This window comes from Etheostoma spectabile, chromosome 22, assembly GCF_008692095.1.
Source record: "Etheostoma spectabile isolate EspeVRDwgs_2016 chromosome 22, UIUC_Espe_1.0, whole genome shotgun sequence".
NCBI classification, from domain to species: Eukaryota; Metazoa; Chordata; class Actinopteri; order Perciformes; family Percidae; genus Etheostoma; species Etheostoma spectabile.
Genome location: NC_045754.1, coordinates 9452634 through 9476292, shown reverse-complemented (window position 1 = coordinate 9476292; position 23659 = coordinate 9452634). Strand labels below are relative to the sequence as shown.

Here is a 23659-nt window from a genome sequence, read left to right as displayed (position 1 = left end):
ATATTGTCTGTGTTGATCTTGATCTAAGGTGGATTCTTTGTTGTCTCTTTTTCTTTCTACATGAATCTCTGCCTGTTGCTCTCCCAGGAGCTCGTGACGGTTCGGTCCAGTCTGACACCAGCAGCAGTCCTTCTGAGCAGAGTCACCTGGGCCAGTCACACCCAGGATTCCCAATGGGACCACAGGTACGTTAGGGGATCTGTAGTCTATATCTGTAGTCAATAGTGCTTAGCGCCGTCCAAGGCGATTGTGATTGATTTAAAGAAATGCCAGTAAACCAAAGCATGTTTTTCTACCATCCCGGAATGCTGTGTGGATTAGCCGGACCCTCCTTGGCTGCGCTGTGGAGGACGGGCCTGGCAAAGTTAGACTAGGGGTTCTGCAACAAACCTTAACTTATCCAACAAACCGTAATTTTACAAACTTTTTTTAATTAATGATAATGTGAACGCTTTGAGTTTATTATTATGATTGAAGCATTTTGTATCACGTCTGCTGTACAACTGTCTCATAGGCTATATCATTCCTCCTACACAATTTGGACAGTGGTCATAGCATCTACATCTCGCATTTTATAACTTTTTCCCAGTTACATATTGTTCTTATTCTTATTCAATCAGTCAGTTTATAGGTTATTATGTTAATATTTAATAGTCCTAGTTAATATTTAATTATGATTTACTGCACTGTTCACTTTTGCACTATCATCATTACACACCGTCTATCATAGTACCTTCCCTTATCATGGTCATTGCATTTCTGTGAGTGATTTTTATTTTTATTTTTATTCTTGTGTTTGTGTGATATATGTGTGTATATGTGTTTGTTGTTTTATGGTCAGTGATGGGAATAATGGCGTTATAAAATAACGGTGTTACTAACGGCGTTACTTTTTTCAGTAACAAGTAATTAATTGATTGCTCTTCCCATCTTAATAACGCTGTTACCGTTACTGCCGCGCATTACTATAATTGAAGCTGATTTTTTCATCCAACCAACTACATCTCTAAGCCGAGAGGCAAAGACTTTTTTTCTTCCTTGGTTAGTGGGCCGTGCACGAGACAACTTTTACTGCTAAAGATTTCCCAGCATGGTCAGAAAACATAGGCACAATGACTCTAGAGTGGCTACTCGCTCCGAAGCTAATCGCTGTCACTTTCTCACTTCTCCCTCGCTCTATCACACACAGACACACACACACACACACACACACAAGCACAAAAGTATAGACATCAGGCCATTACAAAGAGTGTATATATGTTATTTATTTTTGATATAGTGCACAAGCGTTATTTAATTTTGCCCAGTTGTGACCTGTTGAGGGGAAATAAATATCAAATGTTCCAAAACATCTATGTGTTTATTTGTATTGATCCACTAGACATAATATCTACGTACATGGCATTTGATTGGAGGCTCACTTTGTCCCACAGCAACATTAAAAGAGTTTAGATTTGTGTACAATTTCTGTTAATAATGTATTGTATTAAGTGTCCATTTCATTATAATATTCAGATGTATCATGAATAATTGAAGATGCACCTGTATTTTATGTTTTGTGAAAGAGGGGTGGAGGTGGAGTCACATTTAAGCATTTAAAAATGTACTTGAAAGTAATGCATTAGTTACTTTCTGAAGTAACTAGTTACTTTTATAATTTGGAACTGAGTATCTAATTTAGTTACTTTTTGGAAGAAGTAACTTATAACTGTAACTAATTACTTTTTTAAGGTAACTTGCCCAACACTGATTATGGTTGTCTTGCTACTGGATGCCTAAAATTTCCTATACAATACAGTAATACAGTATCTATCTATCTATCTATCTATCTATCTATCTATATATCTATCTATTACTGTAGAAAGTTTGCCAAAGCAGGCTCCCACAATTATTCCAATTCATATGAACTATAAAAGTTGAGTTTGCCTCCTTCTCGTCAAGCTCACAGAGGTCTGGAGAAATTTCATTATAAGATAACTGGCTGAAGCAGAGAGCTAGAGGAGTCAAGTAGAAAGGGAACCCAGGTGACACCAGACATAATAGTATCAAGTCCAGTGAAAGTTTTGACCAAACATTAAATCCAGTGGTCAAAATATGACTGCGAATTCCTAATGCCTCCAATGCCTTTCCTTATCTCTTCTGAAATGTCCTTTCATCAACAAAAAAAGTAATGTTGGTTAGTGTGACAGTGTGAAATGGATGAAATCAAATATACACTGTTTGATTTGACTGTAGCAGTGTCTTACCGTTACTATTTGTCTGATACTGTAATTAATGATGAGAAATAAATCTACAAACTGGAGCCTGGTGCATGAGAAGTCACTCTGATCGGTTGGCTTAAGCATCCTTCTCTGCTCTGATGAGCGGTCCCACGTTGTCCCCGGTCACCTCATTGTGTTTGGTGTGGGCTCCGTCGCAGTCTACTTTTCTACCTCCCGTGTGTGGAATGACTCAGGAGCCAAACGAAGTTCAGTTTACTAAGAGCAACTCCAAAAATTGACGACTAACTCGGCTCCGTTAAAAAACATAAATCACCCTCGCTGAATGCTACACCGTGAATCGTTTTCAGCTAAAATGTGAAACTATAAAATATTTTGTCATCACACGTCACACATAATTGAATTGTGGCAGTAATGAGTTGACAATACAGGCCTTGTCAAAACAAGCAGGGGAGCAAAGAGCCCGAGCCTGCAGCCCTGTTAATAGCTCAATCAGGCATTGTCCTATCTGATTGGATTTATTGGCCTGGTGGCATTGCAATGTTTAATGAACATCTATCTCATTAGTGTTGCTCAATGTCACCGCTCAACACACACACACACACACACACACACACACACACACACACACACACACACACACACACACACACACACACAGAGAGAGCGTCAGGTTTCCTCCACCCTCTTTAATAAGGCCATTCTCCCTGCACTCAGTGTTACTCAATGACAGTCAATCCTCATCAGGATAAACAAAAGAGGAAACATGAGAGGAGAAGAGTCGTTCAGTTTTGTTGGGCAGGTTTATAGGGTGAGAACTCCCCAGTGAAAGAGTCAATCTGCTGCAAGTGGAGATGAAGAATGATCTTAATTAAAAGCACTTTTCTGATTAGAGACACTGTCGCTGGTCATAGCCACTGTTTTTGTAATAGATAAGAAATACACACAAAAGGAAAGCATGTCTAGCAGGCAGCAGTTACAGTCTGAGCCTCAGCAGGCGGCTTTCAACAGTCACCATCTAATATATTAATGCTGTCAGTACAGTCTCTGCGAAGCTAACACTTTTCAGAAACAAAGGCGCTCCGCATGCCATACCCAATTCTCTTGTTCCAGGATCAATATGTTTTGATAGATTCTGGCTCCAGAGCCGGATATTGTTCGAACAACCATTATCCGATGGTAGTTTACCCAACATGAATCCACCTTCTTTCTGTTTCCCACTCGCAGTTAGGATGACAAAAGTCTGCTATCTGGGTGATTATGGGCAATTTCTCAGTGCCAGAGCTGCCAAGCAAATAGAAGGGCCTATTCTCCCCTGATGGGCAGAGAGGCTGGGTACCAGATCCAGTCCTGAGTGGGGCTACGTCCCCATCCAGAGCCCAACACACACCCAGTCTGTGTGTTCGTGTGGCCCCTAGGAGACCACTTCTCAACACTCAGCTGTCAGGCCTGCCAACCCCTGTACAACAGCTTTCCAACATTATCTATGGAGAGGAGGAGTGAGAGTATCATGTGAAAAGCCAGAAGGTGAACTGCCTCTAAATCCAGATGAGTGATGCTGGGGATTCTTGTAGTAAAATTGCGATGTGTGCCTGCAGAGTTGAACTAATTATATTCATGCTAAATTTGTTCTTATTGCTGATTTTGATGTGTGCATAAACAATGTTCTCACCTCAGATAAAGATCATAATCAGTTTTAAACTGGCACAACAAACAGCCCAAAGACCAATGCATGCTTTAAAAAAACGCCTTCTTTTGGCAGCTGCCTGTGTGCCGAACAGCTGCCTGTTTTCCCAAAGCTGCCTGTAAGGATAAATAAATCAGAGCTACATCTGATAATTGCAGAATTGTCTTTTATATGTTATTCCCTTCTATGTAAGGCTGTCTTTGCTGTCAAGTCTGGCAGTCTCATTTTGTTTGACTCAGAGATGAAATGTTCAAAGAGTGTCTTTGATTATATGCTGCTCCGATTCAAGATTAAATTTAGTTTAAAACGCCAGATTAAACATATGTCACTTGCCGCTAACAAACGGGTTGCCTTTGTTATTGTCCTTTGAGGATTCTTTGAGCTCCCAAATTATTTATTCATTTTTTAAAGTTAATGGCGAATGTCATTTTCGATGCTCTCAGAAGCGTCAAATATTGTCATTTGTTATGCGCTGCTGTTGTGTATCAAAGTAAATGTTGGAAAAGAGAAATCCTATATAGTGTGTGTGATTACTCCTGCCAGCAACAATCACCTCTCCATGAGTTTTTATTATTGTATGTTTTATACATTGTATTCATTTGTCTCTCAGTGCAGATATTTTGCCCTGAGATTTCTCCGTGCGTTGTGGCTTTAAACCTACGTGACCTCGTACCTCTTAAACTGTGATCGCATGTATGTCGCAGTGGGTGCAGGCGTTCTGCTCCATGCAGGGTTATCACAGTGACACGCCTGTCACCTAGGAGCACCAGGTTTGGGAGTACGGTGGGGTCTTCGCACCAGTCAGCCCGCTCTGCATTCTGTGCAAGTGGCAGACACACCATGCAAAACAGAGGCAGATAGCTGACAATTGGAGTTAAAGGCTTGTGAACTTAAGTCACAGTGGAGGAGTCAACACAGTGCAGCCAGGCTTACCTAGCAACATCTAAAGGCTGCTTTAGTGTGGACACAACACAAGGTGACAGTGTACTCTTGTCATTTTATTACAAACAATTCAATTTAATGTTTAAACATTTATTTTGTTGGATTTTGCAACATCCTCCTGTCTCATACCTCCTGTGTAAATTCAGTTTGACATGCTCAAACGCTGACATAATTTGAAAAGGGTTTTATCAGAATGAATAAAATGTAAGATGTCATTCCCTGTGTATTAATGGAGATTTAGGCCATGGTAAAAACATTCCCACTTCGGGCTCAAAGCTCTCGATTAAAAATATGTTGGTGTCTATCCAAACCCACTTCCTCGGAAAATACATTTGAAGAGATCTACTGTGCAAAATATCTCAGAGCGATACTTCTGATAACATATCTTTTCCTCTATGGGTATGACTGCACCAAATCCACTTGAACTAATGTGAATGAATGGAAACATGAAGAGCTGAGAGTGATGTGTTATATCCCTCATCAAAAGAGTAAAGTACTGCTACTTTTTTATTTTTTGTTGGAAAAGCACTATGTATTTCAGGCACATTTCTGTGGTACCAGGGATTTGTTCACTGGGATAAAACATAAATCACTCTGCATCTCTGTGAAAGAAAAATTCTCAACTCTTTTACAAAGATTGAATTTGATCTCTATCAGTACCAACGGCAGTGTGTTTTTACTATCAGTCTGTGACACAACAAAGCAAGAATTCATCAACAAAACAACTGCATTCATCAAAACACATTGATTAGTGATACTGTCACTTCAATTAAGCATCCCAGAATGTATATGTATATATACAGTGTATATATATATATATATATGATTCTGAACAATAATGAGCTACTACAGTAATAATTTTACCCAAAGAGTTTGGTATCATGTAATATATAGCAGTTGAACACTTTGATAATGTTATGTGATTTTCATATATTTGCCATTTTGTGATATATGCTGTTATTAAGTAGGTGATTTGATAACTTTTAATAGGGGAGAAGGAACTGTTTTGTTTCATTCTCTTGCAACAAGCAAAACTGACAGAGGGTGAGACTCAGAGAAAAAGTCGCTATTACAAATGGGTCTGCTTCTTTAGCACCACGGACAGCGCCATGGATTTATCAATACACAGCGAAGTTAGGCTACTGATATTTTTGAGTCATGGTCATGGCCATAGGTTCTAACTTGCACAAAGCTCAGTCAGTTAAAGGATCAAGAGTCAGGCAGACTAGACCAGCATATTTAACTAAACAACGCCTCTGCACCTACACTCTCCTTGCTACTAATTTTTCTTTGTGTTTCTTTTTTACTCAAATATGGTAAAGTAATTTGAAATTATCAAAATCAATCACATGACAGTGTTTAGTTTTTTTCAGAATTTAGCTGGTATTAAAAGAAGGACATACTACTTAAAAAATGTCTCAGATGACACAATGTTGTTTGGTGATAAAAATATATTAGAGAAAAAAATTACCCATCTGTGAACTAATAATGCGATGTATGTGTGTTTTGTGTTTCCGCTGTAGTCTCTCCTGGTAGCCCAGCAGCTGGCCAATGCAGTTGGCGGTGTGATGTCCGGTGCAGCGCCAGGCATGAACCAGCCCATCCTCATCCCCTTCAACGCAGGCGGACACCTGGGTGGGCAACAGGGCCTCGTTCTCTCCCTGCCCACAGCCAACATCCAGAACCTGGTGGCTGCTGCTGCTGCAGGGGGCATCATGACGCTCCCTCTCCAGAACCTGCAAGGTAAGAAAGAGGGCAGTTTAGACACAGAAAAAAAACTAATTTATATGACAAAACAGCGTTAACACGATATTCCAGGAAGAAAGTATACAATAATTCAGGTACTCCAGTAAGTTCTCCACTTACCGATGGTCTTGTAACAAGAATGAAGGTTTTTCTGCATTATACTCAATGATTTATAGAACATAAGAAACCAGCAACTATTAGACATAAATACAACAGTTTTTTTCTCAACAAGAGTTTCTTAAACGTCATTTGTATGACAGAGAACTGTTTTTGTTTATTCTTTAATAAAAATGTTTTACAAACCTCTTGACCAGGTACAAATTCTTCAGGGGTTTGTATCCCAAAAAAACATTATCCCCAACTTCCCTGAAGGAACAACCATATTAATTACAGGTCAACGTTTTGCAGTGCAGCGCAAAAGCACTTTATGGCTCTTTCCTGTGCATAAGAGTGCACTGTACTTTACTTTTTATCTCTTTTCCACCTCATCTGTCCATCCACATGGCTGTACTTATCCTTGCCTTTTAAACTTTAATGCCCAAGTGTTCTCTTTTGATCATAGTTGTAAATGGTTTTCATTTTAATGTTTAAAACATTGTCTCTTTTATACCATTAGATTGAGGGATGGATGGGGAAACCATCAGTCATAAATCTTAAATGAGAGAGCTGCACTAATGTTAAAAGATGCCAGGCCACATGTAAAGCAGTGTGTTTTTAGGATGGAGATTACAATAATGCCAGAGCAGCACAAAGTGCAGGGAAGGCTTCCCTCATGTGGGGAAATGGATGGGCAGATGCCCTGAGTGAGGAAATGTGGAGGTAGAAGCCTAATGGACACAAACATGCATAAATAACAGCAGCCATCGCTGTGGGCAGAGCTTTTAATAAACTTGCATCTATCCAGCAAGCCCTTCAATGTATCCATCAGTAGTGGACGATAATGGGCCCAGCAGGCCCATCTGAATCACACTTCAACAGATCTTCTTCCTGGTGCGTGAGGAACAACCCAGGGGCTTCAGTGATCTGATGAACTGATCAACAAACACATTGTCATGGTATCAGGACGCGGAAACAAACACCTCACAGTCATCCTTATTGTCCACTGACAAACAAACCAACAGACAGCACAAAATTAAATGTCCTGAAAAAATTCCCCATACATGAGAGATAGCAACAAAAAAAAAAGAAAAGTTGTGGAGAAATGCCTCTGTGGCAGATCTTTTTTTAAGTGAGTGAAATGACAGACTGCCTGTTCGTATGTCCTCTTATTTGAAGGGGATGCATTGAAGGGACCTCCATGGAGAGAAAGTGACACAAGTCACGAGTGAAGCTAAATGTCTTGACTGTGTCCAGGCCCCTCTGGCCACGCGACACTCCTCCACTCTCCCCTGTCTGAGTTCATCACAGCTCCGCTGAATGAGGCCTGCTGGCACAGCACCTCTGTCAGACAACTGCAACTCTGGCCTCGGCCCCCGCTTCCCCCTCGCTTCCCCTCCCCGCCCCTCCAGGTCTCCAGGCCTGATTAATCACACATACAATACAGCAGCGCGCTGTCGCCGGGGAGCAGTCAGCTCATTTCACGACCTCAGGAGCAAGTGTGCTTTACAGCTCTCACGCTGTTAGCTAATTAGCATCAGATCAGACACAAGACAACTGTGAGGCACAGTAATGAGACTCCAGGAGGAGCCCAGCCAATGGCTGTATTTAAATCTAATGAGGTGGCTAATGACCAAGTAATAAGGCTGTTTGTCTTGGGGAATGTGTGGTTGACGGTGGAAGACTGTGCATGAGTGCCAGCATGCTTGAGGTCTCATAGTCATAGTCTTTGTAAGAATGCAATGTTTAATTAGCTATATTAAATCAACATAAGGTTTTTCTGTCATACATTGTCATATTCAGTTCAAATGTGGGAAATTAAATGGAAAGATAAAATCCGAGCAAACAGTATCGACAACATCTTTGATCACATGTTTTGATCATACTAATCAAAGCTGGCTCTGCACAAATGAATGTTACCAGAAGGGAACTGGCTGAACTGCTGTGAGCTTTAGGAGGGCATCTCTCTCAGACTGTGATGAATAACTATCACAGTAATGGGGTTGTGCTATAAATTTGGAGTGGTTGCTTAAATAAAACTGAGCAGCATCTTGTGGCAGACTCAGTAAACACAGGCACCAGTGTAACTGGTTATTTGTCAGAATGATTTATGCCTGCAAACATGCAGTAAGAACAAATTCCCAATGAAACTAAACAAGGGAGAAAGTTATCTTATGTGACAGAGTGCACACAATTCAAGCTGACTTCACAGAGGCAAAAACTAGGTTGGGTCATGCTAGAGGTCTGTAAATATGGCTTCATGTGAATAAAAACATCATACGTGATTTTCACAATTTCAAATATAAGTGTGCGACTGATGCAGACGAAAAATCTACAGATTTTTTTGTTGTTAGATGTGATGCTAACTTCCCGATGCATTTTTAACAGGTTTTCATTTCACATTATTTTATACCAAGCAAAGCATGATTACCATACTTGTAAAACTAGTTGTATCAAAGCATTGTACATGTAATTCCCAATGGGAGGAAGCGAAACAAAGTCTCTTCTGTCTACTCTTCTTCTCTAAGACTCACTCAAAGGTAATGCAAGAAGCTAGTTTACTGGAGCTCTTTCATATTAATAAGCATATCCCATCTTATTTGCTCTCAGCGGAAAACCAGGCAGCGCATCACATCAGAGAGCCGAGTTCTAATGGTGAGGTGAGAACATTGTTCCTCTGTACTCGTCCGCAGGAAACACAAAACAGCACTCAGTCTTCCTGATAAAGGTCGGCATCCCACTCACCTGCAGTAATGAGACCCTGTGTCAGTGCCAATCAAAGGCATGTCTGCCGTTTTGATGAAAACGCTCAGCGGTGTCGTTCGCAGGTTGCGGGTGTTGTTACGATACAAATTAGGGAAATCACCCTGCTCATTATACCACCAAAGGGTGGGCTCCTGGGAGAAGAGCCAAATGTTTCTACGCTAGTAAGACATGTCAGACTGCATCTTTTCTGCCTCAGCTGACTGCTGCTCCTTTAAGAGGTTAGATCACCGGGCCGGGCCACTGACTTAACCTCTGTCTGATGTGGGAATGCCTCTGTGTCCCTTTACCTATTACATTATTGGAGCTAGAGGATTTCAAGTATCCTTTTTGGGCTTGTTACAACCACACTAGTTGCTCATTGCGGGCTGCTTTTTCTCATGTGTGTATTTGTCGAATCATTTTGGGATAAGAAAAGAAATAAGCCATTGTTTGTGTGCACATTCAGCCAATAGAAGAGTGCATTAGGAGGACCCATTGCAACCGGTCCACATTTCCTCACATCAACATCTGCCATCTTAACACAATAGAGGCCAAACCCATCCCTTCTCCCTTATCGGTTAAGGATTAATTTGAAGTGTTCTCAAGCAGTATGTATTCCACGTCGTCCTTTAATGATTTAACTTTGCTGTGGTTGTAAGATGACTCGCAGGGGAGAGAGCTGCATTAAATAAATAACAGTGATAAAATGTAGACCTCATACATTTCAAAGCTAATGCAACTAGGGGTGCAATAGGATCAGCTGCACACAGTCCTGGAGCAGTAATTTGATTGATTTGTTGTGACAGCAGCCAAATAATTGAGAGTGAGAAGTGCTTCTGGAGATGAAGCGCAGGCAGAAGCAGGTTTGCCAGGCAGTCCCAGCAGATATGGCACCCGGATTCTCATCTATGCCATTGATATCTGCCAGTGGTTTATTGTTTGTCTTCAATAAGCAGCTTGGAAACGTGTGGGGTTACTGCCTTTGTGACACTTTGGTGACGGAAAGAGGAAGAAAATCACCAATCAAAATGTACAGAGGAGCGATGAGAGAGTTCGAATCAAACACACACATTTACACTAAGGCTGAAGCGCATGTTTACTGTACCTGCACATATGAACACACAGACACCCCCTTGAGACTCATGATTTATACTCTGATGTCTTTTTTGATGCTGAGATCTAAGTCAATTTTATCCCCTGGTGTTTCACTTGTTGCAGACATGCTAATAATTTGTTCTGAATTCAAGTAACATGTATTTCATTATTGCACAAAAATAACAGCACAAATGATAAACAATGTATTTGAATATTCAGTAATATTTCTAATGTATACACAGTATATCAAGATATTTATTTTTTTGTTCTCTGTCTAGTAAGACACAGTAGTGCTGTTTGTCTTTACCTTCTGGTGCTTGACTCATGTTTTGTTTCTGTGGATGGTGGCAATGTCACTCTGGCTCAGCCATGCCACAGGACAGCACCCTGCTTAAGCCTGAAATAGAAAGACAAGAAATTGGGGGGGTCTTTATGGCGGTGTGGAGGAAGACAATAATATTGTTAATCAGATGTGGCTGTGTCTGCTCCTCCACAGCAAACCTTGACATCTGGCCTCAATGGTAAACACCGAGGGAGGCTTTTTGCAAACCTCCTGCAATAAACAAACAATCTACAAGACAGTCTCTCTACATTACACAGTGTGTCTGTCTGCGCTGTGCATGCAAAGAGTATAATGCATTTATTTAAAAGGATTTTGTAGTAAAGTGTAGTACGACAGAATTGTTTTTTTTTTTTCGAATTAGGAGTTTGGATGCCAACATGACAAATCTTCCAAGTAGCTTTCAATTACATGAATAATTAGAAACACTCGAATTCCATTTTAATCCAGCTGTTTTTTATTCCCCTAAAGCGTAATTCTCGTCAAAATCTTTGTGAATGTACCCGTGTCAAACTTTTGTTTAAAAGCATTATTAGAACGGAAGTGGCACTTACCGTATTCCCATTTTTGGCCAAATGGCTTTTGGAATGGGAGTGCTAGAGGCACTTCTATAATACCATCAAAATCACTCATTTTTAATACACTAAGAAGACTCGACACATCATCAGGGGCTCTACACATTAACACAAGCATTGTTTGTGTTCAGAGTTTACTAACAACCAGTTTTGAACAACTCACTTAGCTGTAACCCGAGCTATAACAGATAATATTCTCCTCAGTATAATTACATTTATAAACTGTTGTGTCTGTTTAACCAAATGATCAGTTTACCATTTAAACATATTACAAGTTCTGTGGGTATTTTCTAAATAAAATCTTAATGATGAACCTTTTCTATAATCTTCTGCACACTTAATAATAATCAGTATTTAAGATTGTTGCATATATTGATAGGATGTCCCCAACAGTTATGCCCAATCCATAGTGTTCATCTTTTCATCATAATAATAATCAGCCTTTGCTCCTTTTGAGTAGACTAGTCAATCACAAGTCTGAGGTTTCAATAAATAAAGGAGTACTGAATCTAACACAAACTACGATACATAATAGTGTATTATTTTTATATTTGAACACTTCCAGTAAATGCCTTGACCGCTTGGCCCGGGAGTTGTTTTGTAGAAATTACATCTCACTTTTTCCTCTCTTTTTTCCGACCAGACTGTTTTCCAAAAGATTTGCTAAAGGTCTGCCATATTGCTGAGGCGCAATTCAGAGGCTTTCAGCAACAATCTGTAGTCAAGCATTTTAAATGAAAATTGATTTGTGATTTACATGGTCAGTGAGGGGAAAATGAACTTATAAAATGTTGTAAATGAAATATTAGACAAGGTGCAGTGGGAGAGAGCAGACAGAGATGGTAATCTTGTGGAACTGGAATTCCCGTCTAGCAGAACCGGGTGACATTTTACATTTATCTGTGTTCTGCATGAGTTGTAATGTTAATGGTAATTTTATGGGACTGAACCGGAATGAAAATGGTGTTATCACCGATTGCTTCAAATGTGGAATTGTGTAAAGTAGCACAGCTGCATCCTTTATTTCCCATACCCCAGTAATGTGAGTTATTGCATGATCTGTTCTCTAAGGTTGAATGTGAGTATTCAGCCTGTTTTTATCAGTGTTTCTACTCCGAGCGCCTTAAATCACTGACTCTGCCACAGGATGAAATACACAAACTGCTTTATTTTTATATTAATATAAATGCCAAATTTGTTTGTGAATGTTTCTCTCTTTTTTCAGCATGTCTTTGCTTTTGTTAATGCTCTCCTGTGAATTTAAGTATCACAGGTGCTTTAAAAAAGATTTGGTAGAAGGCTGTTTCCTCACTTTGAGTTGTTGGCATTCAAATTTATGGTTCGAGGAATGTCCTGATATAAAAGATCTACTTACAATACAGTGACAATAATACATCTGAGGAAACCTGCTTAAAACTACTATATGCAGAGCATCATTTTGATATACATCCTCACTTTCAATATAACTGTATGTAACATTATAATGTAAACGAACATATCGATATGGATCAATCTTGGACTTAATAATACAAGCAAATCAATGTAGCATTACACTGTAATCAATACTACTTACATTCAGCCCAGATGTTCTAATTTTGATCGATATCTTGGGCAGTGAATGTTTCCTTTTCCCATTCTGACCGTGTACAGCTTGTATGGATTTTCATAGAGCTCGTTCCTCCATGTTTGAAAGAGAAAAGAACCAAAGAAGTGAGAATAACAAACGAAGTGATCGTGCAGCAGCAGAGAGGCTGTGGGAGTCTGGGAGCCAGTCTGGATCACACAGAGGTCATTTTTAAACACGGCTCTCCAGTTCCCTATTCGTGAAACCAAAGAGTCTGCGGTGACATTTGTCAGCAGATGGTTTGGAACCAAACACCTCGCCAGCAGGAACGTCTTAGCTGCTGCTAAAAGCTATCTGTGGTTACTAATTGCTGACCAGGGCCTAATTACCTTAATTAATGGCTGAGGTATCTGGGGGCCAGATTTGTGGGAGCTTTTATCAGTATCAGTGCAGCTTAAAAGGTCCCATAGGAGGCCTAGGGAGTGTGTTAAGTCCCATGGGTGCTATTTCTGGACTAACTGGAGACACATTACAGATGGATCCTGTGGCATCAGTACAGGATGGCATGTTTGGGAAGAGAGATATCTGTTACTTACAAATCATAAGTAAACCTCAATAAGTACATCTCAGGCTAGAGAGGAAAAAGGCGTTTCTTGCCTTTCATTCTGAACATATTTTCTACTTTTCTCTCTCATACACACAAGCCTACTGTATTACAGTGCCGTAATCACAATGACAAAGTAGACTTAGCACCTTTTTCTACAGACCGTGGGGGGTTTTGTTCAGTGAGCTCTCACTGTGAAATTAGCCCTGGTACTTTCATTTTCCAGCTGCAGTGAAATGGTTAAAAGGCACAGATCAGCCAGTATGAAAATATAACTGATTCAACAAAATCTTCTGCTTCCCCTTGCTTGCTCCTCACCCATCCAGAAAAAATACCCTCCCCCCCATTCTCCCATTTCCCCCCTTTTTTTCTTCCTACTATCCCATCCTCACCCCCTCCCCCAACCCCGTCAGGCACCTTGTCCGCATCTGAAGAAGGCTTGTAAGTTTCGGGTGCATACATTTCTTTTGATGATATATTGTCCCGGTGCAGAATTTCATTTACTGCCACTGCCCTTTGCTGAACCTGTTGCTAGTCAGTGAGCATGATAAGCGTATAAGTAGCATGCTACTTCATTCATCATACATCGTTCTGGGCTCTCAAATATCTCATATGCGATTCGGGGGAAAAACTACTAAACCGGCACAAAGGATCCCACCAGGATCAGCTGAGGTTCCATTAAACCCTGTGTACAAAATAGAGCACACTTGGCCCTTGTTATCAAACATACATTTTCAGTGTTGCATCTACAAAACAGTAGTCTTCATTTTATGGTGTACATATTGTTTTTGTAGCAAGGGGAAAATGTATCTCAAGTGCAGTGCTCATGTTGTACATAATTCCATTCACAATGCATTTTAAAATGTGTTTTTTCCCTCAATCATAGTGGCTGCCCTGTGTTGTATTAAACAGCATTAATAATCACAAGAGGCTCAGTGTCACTCAGAAGTCTCCACATCACTAAGGCAGACAGTGTTGTGCTGCTGGGCATGTTGTGCTGTGTGAAAGTGCTTACACGCTCCCTCAGACAACCAAAGGGAATAATTAAAGACAGAAGATGGAGGCAGAAGAATGGAAAGCAAATCCCATTGTTTGGGGTTATTTCATCCCACTGAATTTCTTTTTCTCACTTTGTTTCGCTCTCTTCTCACATTCCTCCCCAAATGCACTGTGGGTATGTGGCACGCTATCAAAAGCATATCTAAGCAAAGCAGCGCAGAAAAAAAATCCCTATGATGTCCTCCTCATACCCACATTGTCTTTTGATTATTCTACAATCATTTTATGTATCGGTAGTATCTGTATCTAAGTTGGAAAGGAAGGGAAGGCTTAATAACCCCATAATATACAATACTCTAGCTGCTCAGAAACCACAACGCAAGATGTGTTTTAGGCAATTTGAAAAAAAATGTTGCTCACTCTTCATTTGTTCTCTAACGGCCCCCAATATTCCAGTTTTTACCAAAATAATTAACAATGAAATTCAAATTTAAGGTGAACTAGACTATTAGAGCAACTCTACTCCACTCCATTTCTGAAACAGTAAATGTAGCCCCTCAATCTCTCTCAGCTTTTACTGTCAGTCAGTGAGCACTCAGTCATCTCCGTGCATCAGGCCCGCAATATTGATTTTTCCACCCACTGAAACAGCCGCATGAACATAAATTTTGCATGAGGCTTTTACTCGCGGCCTCCGCTTTGGTCTGACGACACATGATGGGATCATGAACACGCTGTAATAACCCAGTCTCTCCTGCCAGGCAGACAGGCTCTTTTTTAAGAGGGTGGGGGTTTGGCACCTTCTGGACTCTGAAGGACAAAAGTGAGGGTGCCCTTACAGGGCATCACAGTATTACCTACTGTCCACATAGTGTTTGAAGTCGGGGGGGAATCTCTCAGTGTATACAAAAAATCTATTTTGTTGTCATTAATTTGGTTTAAGAAAGTGTTTTGAGGCATTGTATAGTTGAATATAGTTAAATACTTTCCCTTTAAAAGGGAACACTTAACGTTTAAATCACTGAAACATCCAGGAAATGCATTACCTACATCTTGATGTTTTTAATCATAAATCTTAAAAGTTAATCAAATGCTTCATTGTGTTGTTGAATAAGGTTTTGTCCTACAGAACCACATTTTTAGCTTTAGAGTAAGACCATGGCGGGCCAGGAGTCTGCAGTTTTTTCTTAAACGTAAATAAACGTAAATTAAAGTGGCTATATGTAACTTTCAGCTTGTGTTGCCAGTGACCCCTTTGAACAAAAACGGTAGTGTTTTTACCACACATCATAAAGGACTTTTCTTTACGGTGCTTTGTTACCCACTGTAGATTACTGTGTTAACGTTACTGGAAGGTCGTATAGTTGCAATGAAGTAGAATAGTTTTGCTCCGACAGAAAATCATTAATTTACAATAAGAGAATACGTACGTTACAGATGCATCGTTGCATTTCAAGTGTTGCATTTGGTAACTTAGCCTACTTTTGAGCTAAACCGGGTATCACTGTCACTGTGTTACAAGCCAAAGCAATAAGAGTTTGTTGTAGCAACCAATGTAATAATAACTTAGATGTATATAGCGCATTTCATGAAACCCAAGGACGCTTTACACAAGCACAGATGGACAAAGGAAAAGAAAACAGTAGGACAACACAAACACAGACTGAAAGGAATAAAACGTCGGTGCTAAATGGAAGGAGGATGTAATTTAATTGCGCAATCCAAAGTTATTTTATGATTGAAATAGACATATTACACACCTGAGGACCAATTTGGAGTTGGTTTTGAATCATTTACAATCCTGTAATTGTCTCCATCTGTTGAGAACCCGACCGAGTGTGACTCATGTTTTTGCCCATAGTCTGTCTTTCCAATTTAGCTTTCAGTTGTTCTTTGTTTATTTCCTTTCCTGCTACCCTTTACCTGGCTGGATACAATAACATAGGCTTTTGCAGTGTTATGCCGAAATTTGTGACCCATCAGATTTTGATCTGTAGCGCCGTCTACCTTCAGGAAATCATTTTGTGACTTTGCGGGGAAAATCTGACTGGGTAATGTCATTAATACAAACTACATAAAAATAACGTTCTTTTCTCTCTTAGTCTTTTTTTTGTTTATAGATGGAAAATTACACAGTTGCAGAAACATTTAAAAGTTACATATGGTCACGTTGACTTATGTAGTCTTTAGTTCAAAAAAAAAACATATACTCTCTCATTAGCACATGATAGCACATTTCAGTATTAAAACGCTGCAGTAAAATCTATAATTCATGAAATTAAACTAGACCTTACTTTGCCTGGGACCCCCAGGAACTCCTTCAAGGGCCCCTAGAGGTTCCTGGACCACAATTTGGAAATCAATAACCTCGCGTAAGCAACACACAAAAGGGCAACATTATCAAGCACACAGGGATTTTCTTGTATGTGTAACATCTCCATGGAGAGGATTTGATTCTTTGAAATGCTTCCCCCAGAGTGAGAATTCTACAACACAGCTTGATATTGCCTTGCATCACAAAGTGAAAGCATTATCTCTGGATCCCTACAAGCAATGTAGTTTACTCTCTAAAATCCTGTGGCTCCGTGGCTCCACTCAAATCTTAAATGCCTACATTTTTTTTGTAGTCACTGAGTTTCCCCTGCAGCAGGACTGAAACAGTGATATTGCCTGCTGTGGCTCTTAGTAATGTTTTTATTTAGTAGTTCAGTAGTTCCTTTAACGTTTAATTATCTCCATGTTTATTCCAGCCATTGCCAAGGCAGGAATCTATTTTCCATTCCTTTAACATGATTACCAATTGTACATACACACTGGTAAAGGGAATGGAACACACGTTTTTGTTCCAGTGCTAGGTACTACTAGGTACATTTTATGCCAGTTTATAGTTCTTCTTTACTACGTTTCAGAGGGAAATATTGTACTTTTTTCCTCTACTACATTTATAAAGCTACAGTTAAAGATTAAGATTTGACATGCAAAACATAAAACAGTCTTACAAATAATATATAAATGTTATGAATATGTTATAACTTAAGCTACATAGTTTGACTTAGCTCCACCTCCACTAACGACAACAGTAAAATGATGTATTAATGCATCAGTAATACTAATCCTATAAGCTATTACAGTATTACAGTATTGCAGATGTATCACATCTGCCATTTTTTGTATTATGAGTACTTTTACTTTTATTATTTTAAGCGCATTTTGCTATAATAATATTACATTTTCAATGCAGGACTTGATATATTTATATTGCAGGATTGCTATTTTTACATGATTGCAGAACCCCGCCACAATTCTTGGTTTTCTTCTTTTCTCATGTTTTTTTAAGAATCTGCCAAAATCACTTTTGAGTCTGTTTACTTGTCAAGGTTAACAGTTTATAGGTTAAACAATTAATTTAGGAAATCAAAAATTTACAGATTGAGCATTAATGAAAATAATTCAGGTTTTGTCACAAGGACGAGTGTTATCAAAGTGACCATCAGAGAAAAAAGTCAACTAAACTAAGGAAATGAGTGCAGAAACGGTGATGTTATCCACTTCATCAGTGTGCAAGTGCTCCGATCTAATCCACAGAGTAAAAATGACCTTCCTTTGACCACCTTTGTAATTACCAGATCTCATAGAGGCTAAATCTCCTTACCTCCAGTGGAGTAATTATCAGTGTGACTCTCTGAAAAGCCAATTGAGACAGTGGTTTATGGACTCCCATAGTGGGACGTGTGGCAGAGCAGTAATGGGGAGCTTGTTTGTCCCCTCGCACCTCTCTTGTTAGAGAATGACAGCTGTGTTTGGACTAGATCAGTTCTAAAAAATACAGGGTGGGTCACATTGGACAATTTTTATTAACTTCTGCCAGGATCATCCGCCGCTACAGATAGCTCTTAATTTACAACGTGCCTAAATGATGCCAAAGACATTCAGGCGGTCCAGCAGTTAGGGCTGATTTTCTGTTCTCTGTATAATTATGTATCTGTGCTGAATAGAAAAAGTGATATATAGGCATATATTCCAACACTAACTATTTCTTTATCAGAAAAAGTACTCAGTGTACACATAGACTTTATTCATCCTTGTTAACTCAATACATTTTCTTGAAGTTTTTGGAGAAAATCTATTGAGGAGAACACACAGTTGAATGCCGTGAAAGATAGTCAAAGTCCTTTTGTGTAGATGTGATTATTGGTACACTGCAGTTACTCTTCACGTTGGCCTTGGCTGGGCCTTTTCTTAAGGCTATATTATGATGGGCACCGATCCGTATAGGCCTTTATGGCTAAATGCATCAATAGATATTTTTTTAATGCTATACATCTACAGCTGCAGTTGGTTTGAGGTGACAATAGATACTTTATGTAGTGTGTATATTTGGTACAACTGCATCTTACATCATTTACATACATGCATCACACACACTGTGCAATTGTGGCAGGTTTTCAGCATTATTATCCTGCATTTGCCTCAAAGTTTAGTTTGAGTATCCATGTGGCAGATATAGTATGTAGGTAATAACAATGTTGGCTTCTGTCCTGACTCCACCTGTACACAAACATGTACACACAGAAATGATATATAAGATAACTCTTAGGGAATAGTTGTTAACGTAGGCGTTGTGCATTGAGAGGAAAACAAGGAGTCGAATCAGCCCTAGAGAGGAAAGTGCTGTAAATGGGAGGTTGGCACTACTGAGATAGCGCTGGTAATGAGAGAGCAGGCTGCTTTCCCCCACCTTCACTCCTCAACCGCACAGGAAACAAAAATAGCATTTTGTCTGACGAATGAGTCGGCTTTGACCTAGCCTTTCGACCTCTGACAATCAGTCTTGCTTCGTCCTCCGCTACTTCAGAAGCCGGGGCCGGGACAGTCAAAGATAACAGTTGATTTCTACTGTGGCACTAAAACAAAAAAGAAAGAGAGATGGTAGACAGTTTCTCAAAGCACTGAGGTTGAAGGCCGTAGACTTCTCAGTGCATGGTGTACAATAGTCCCAAGTGATTGTTGTTAAATGGTTAAATGGAGCACAAAATGCCACAGTTCAGCTTGTATCTGATCATTTAGCTGAATGACTCTCTTATATGATCTGGCCCATTCCCCATTATAAACATTAACAAAAGCGAGTTATGACAACAGTGAAAGTGGGACCCTTGCTCTTACACCCTCAGGCGTGATGATCAAGTGGGAGCGCTGCTTGCATCGCAGTCAGAGAACTAGTGAATATGAAACACAACAAAGAGACAGTGGGAGATATAATGAGCACTATAGGATCTCGGCATTCTTTTGCCCTCTCTCCATCATAAGTGAAGCTACTACTCTCATCCTCAGCACGGTTACCCTGTGCTCTGCTGGAGTAAGGAGGACAAACAATTAGCTGAGACAAGCTGTTTGGATTATGTGCTCAACCAAAGCAATCAGACAGCTGTGGTTAAAAGAATAAGCTTCAAAATGCCAGTTGCCCCGTAAGAGAGGAAGGGCGGGTCAGTGGTCCTGACAGTCTTAATAAGATGACAGAATTTATAAAGCACTGCTGTTAAAGAATATAGTACCTGCGGTGTAGCCCTTATAATAAGGCCACATGGGGCTTCTTTCATATTCCCTCTGTATTTGTTTTCTTTTGCCTCTTATTTTTTGTTGTACCTCTTGTTTCTTGGCGTAATGTTTGGCACTGCAGGAAATTCTCCAGTTGTCTTTGATCTTCGCCTGGTTTCGATAATTTTTGACAGAAATCTCATTTTACCCCCCTTTTGTTTTCTCAGTCTTTGTTCCCTTTTATTCCATCTTTAAATAGGGCTCAACATTTTGTCGTTGCAAAGGGGAAAAGGGCCAGTCCTGTCAGGGGCTTGGCTCTTGCTAGACAACTTGCCCAAACATTTCAAGTGAGAATTGGACTCTTTCCGTTTGCACAGGTGATATATAATTCATGATGAGGTTGCGAGAGAGGTGTCAATGTGTCAGAAGGTAGAAGAAATGTAAAAGTGTACTGTTTACTGGCCAAGAGACGCTGGCTTTCTTTTGCTGCGCTTCTGCACAGTGAGGAAAGAGGAGGATGATCTGATCTTCATCAAATGTTCATATGTGCCTATCCTAGAGTCGTAGTGACCACGCTAATCAAAGACTTGTCTGCCCTGATGTTTTATTCATCTTTTATGAGGCAACCATACTTAAATTATTTAAGTGCATTGATTCTGTATGTATACAAGCTTGTCTACGCCTGTGTTCACAATTGCTTGGCTGCATTATCAATATTTGTTCACAAACACTCTTTTGTGTCAGTCTTTTGTGTTTCAAGTCATTTTAATAGTACATTGCGTATGTGCTTTCTCATAATGATATATATATATATATATAGATATATAAATAATCGTTAATTAGGGGGAACTGAACACATTTCTTCTTTTGTTTATGTCATAGAAAAGATATATTTCTTTGAATAAGTCTTCATCTTTAAATCTTTTTAGCAAATATGTGCAATCAGTTCTTATTTTTACTTTTTAATCTTTTAATTGTCCAATTGGATTGCTAAACACATTTTCACGATTCTAATTTAATGGGCCATAAGATAAACTTTATTTTTTATTGAGCAAGATTGATTAATTTAGAACTTCTAGACAGTATTTATACTTTACTCTGTGTCTATCTTGCTTTTTAATCATAGTACATACATAATTTATGTATGTACTATGATTAAATGTATTTAAAACTTAAAATTTTTTATCATCATTTATTATGGGAACTATCCGAACCTTCCCTGGCCCCAGTTTAAGGTAAATCTGTTACACTCCATAACAGTTTCTTTCTGTAGTGCAGTCCCGTGTGTGAAGTCCAGTCAAATATTAACATTCGGATCATGTCTTCTGCCCTCTGAGATTGTATTATTCTTTTAATCCACAGAAAATCATGTTGGATCCTGTCATGGTCATCTGTTGTATTTATCCTTTTGTTTTCTATACAAAGCTGTAACATCACAGAGTCAATGGCAACCGATTAACTGTGCGTCACTTTATACATAAGACTATTTTTTCCAGAATATAGTTTCTTTTAAGGATTTTCTGCTGGGTTTGACTGAAAAAAAGACTGTCAAGAGCTCTCTGAATGTGAGCGCAGGTATAAAAATGCTTTTTTATCCATCATATCTGTGTGGAAACTCAGTTTGTCCTTTTTTTCTATTTAAGGAGCTGTGAAGGTCAGCTTAGATGTGGTTTTTTAGCCCAATTCTCCACATATAGTAGTACGTTTGATACTGACATTGTTTGTTGTCTAAGTTGTGGTATGGAGTTATGTGTGAACTGATAGAAGACCCACCACATTCTGCATTTAGATGCTTATGAGTAATCTGCCATGGAAAATTAGCATGAAGTTGAGGTGCCACCTGCACAGTGTTTACAACAAGATATTTTTATATTTATTTTATACTAAATTTGAGGTGGACATTCTGGGCCCATGGGAGTATTTGTATGTTGGTCTGTCTGCAGTCTGGCTCAGCTTGAGTGTTAACTGTTTCTTTTTTAACAGGATAAAAATGTATAAGCATTTAAATGTAGAAATTAGGTTCCAATGACGCGCCATTATTGGATCCAATTAGTTAATGGGTTTATTTCTGAAGTCTTCCAGTGAAGATGGATGTCTCTTTCCTATAAGATTTTAAGCCATTAAACCAAAGATTCTGACATTCTCCAAGTGACAATGAAGACTTTTGGCTCCAGAGAGAGCAATTATATCAGCCAGGCTTGATAGCTTTGTCCTCCAACTCGCTAAATTAAATTCACTGACTCTCTCATGCAGGCTAAAAACCCTGGAGGACCTTGTTGTGGCTCCATGCAATTTACATCTGTCTCTCACTATTCACCCTATGCATCCCACACCTCCATGTGTATACCTATCTGAGGTGTGAGCATATTCTTCAAATAATGAAGGCTTCATGTTTAAGTGCTAAAACACAGGCTGTCATTCCAAACTCATTTGTGTATGATGCACTCTATTTGGAGAGTTCAGGTCTCCAGCACAAAGAGGAATCAAACAACTCGCTGTTCTTTCATCAACAGCTACCTCATCACTGAACTCCCAGCTTCAACACCTGCAGCAACTCCAACAGATGCAGCAGCACCACCACCAGCAGCAACAGCAGCAGCAGCAGCAGCAACACCATCACCAACAGACCCTCTCCCATGCTCAGAACCAGCTGCCATCCCAGCATCACATAACCCCGCCCAGCCAGCAGCTGAACTCTGTCCCCTCTCCAGGGTCTACCTGCTCCTCCACCTCTGGACAACCGCAGCACTCGCCGCCGCACCGGCCCAGCCAGTCGCCAGCCCGCAGCCTTCCTTCGCCAGTCACCCCACCCATGTCTTTACCGGTGAGTCCGTCAACCAGTTTACATTTAAATAGCCATGAACTTTTTTTGAGCGTTGTCCGTGTTTTCATCTTAGAGCTTTGACCCTTTCAGTGTATTTTCAGTTCATAAAAGTTAATTTTAAAATTGTGGTTGTCTAAAATGTCTTGTTCAGCATTTGGTGCATGTACCTTTCTAACCAAGCTCGATAGCTAGCCCTAGCGTTAGTTGGTTCCTTTAGTTTAGCGCTCCTTCCCAGCTCCACCCTCTTATCCAAATATGGCTACTTCTGGCTCTTAAAAACAAGATTTCGATGGCCAAAATGCCAAACTCAAGGCTTCTAATGGGTGAGGTCAAGGTGGCTTATACTTTCCGCTTCTTTTATACAGTCTATGTATGATTGGAATCCTTTTTTATTTGTGTAGGGTAACATGAGTTACCTCTTGGCTGTAATTTGAGATGATCTTACTCCAACTTTCTTTTTAGGCTTGTACAAATTGTAAATATATATAATTTATTTATATTTTTGCGTAAAATTACCAAGAAACACTATTTAATTTGGATTGGTTACTTCTGACTAATAACTGATTTCATTAATCCAATCTATCCACCCACATCAACAGCAATACAGATCCAGTATGCAGGATTGTTGCTTTGCTTTTTGCATTTTGCATATTTAGTTTGCTTAGTTTGCTCAACACTCATACTCATA

General features: G+C 39.6%; 1 protein-coding gene and 1 long non-coding RNA gene across 2 annotated transcripts in view; one reads left to right on the top strand and one right to left on the bottom strand.

Moving 5' to 3' along the window:
• The window catches only part of pou6f2 (POU class 6 homeobox 2), a 70105-nt gene that overhangs the window by 15694 nt on the left and 30752 nt on the right, over positions 1–23659 (top strand). The window contains exons 2-4 of the mRNA XM_032503876.1: positions 88–185; positions 6372–6591; positions 22661–22971. Coding sequence (XP_032359767.1) covers positions 88–185; positions 6372–6591; positions 22661–22971 — 629 coding nt within the window. The remainder of the gene's footprint in view (positions 1–87; positions 186–6371; positions 6592–22660; positions 22972–23659) is intronic.
• Positions 6333–13233, bottom strand: LOC116672198 (uncharacterized). Its single transcript, XR_004327496.1, has 3 exons — positions 13019–13233; positions 10838–10927; positions 6333–6584 (listed from the first exon to the last, which is right to left on the bottom strand). It is a non-coding gene; the product is annotated as an uncharacterized LOC116672198 (long non-coding RNA).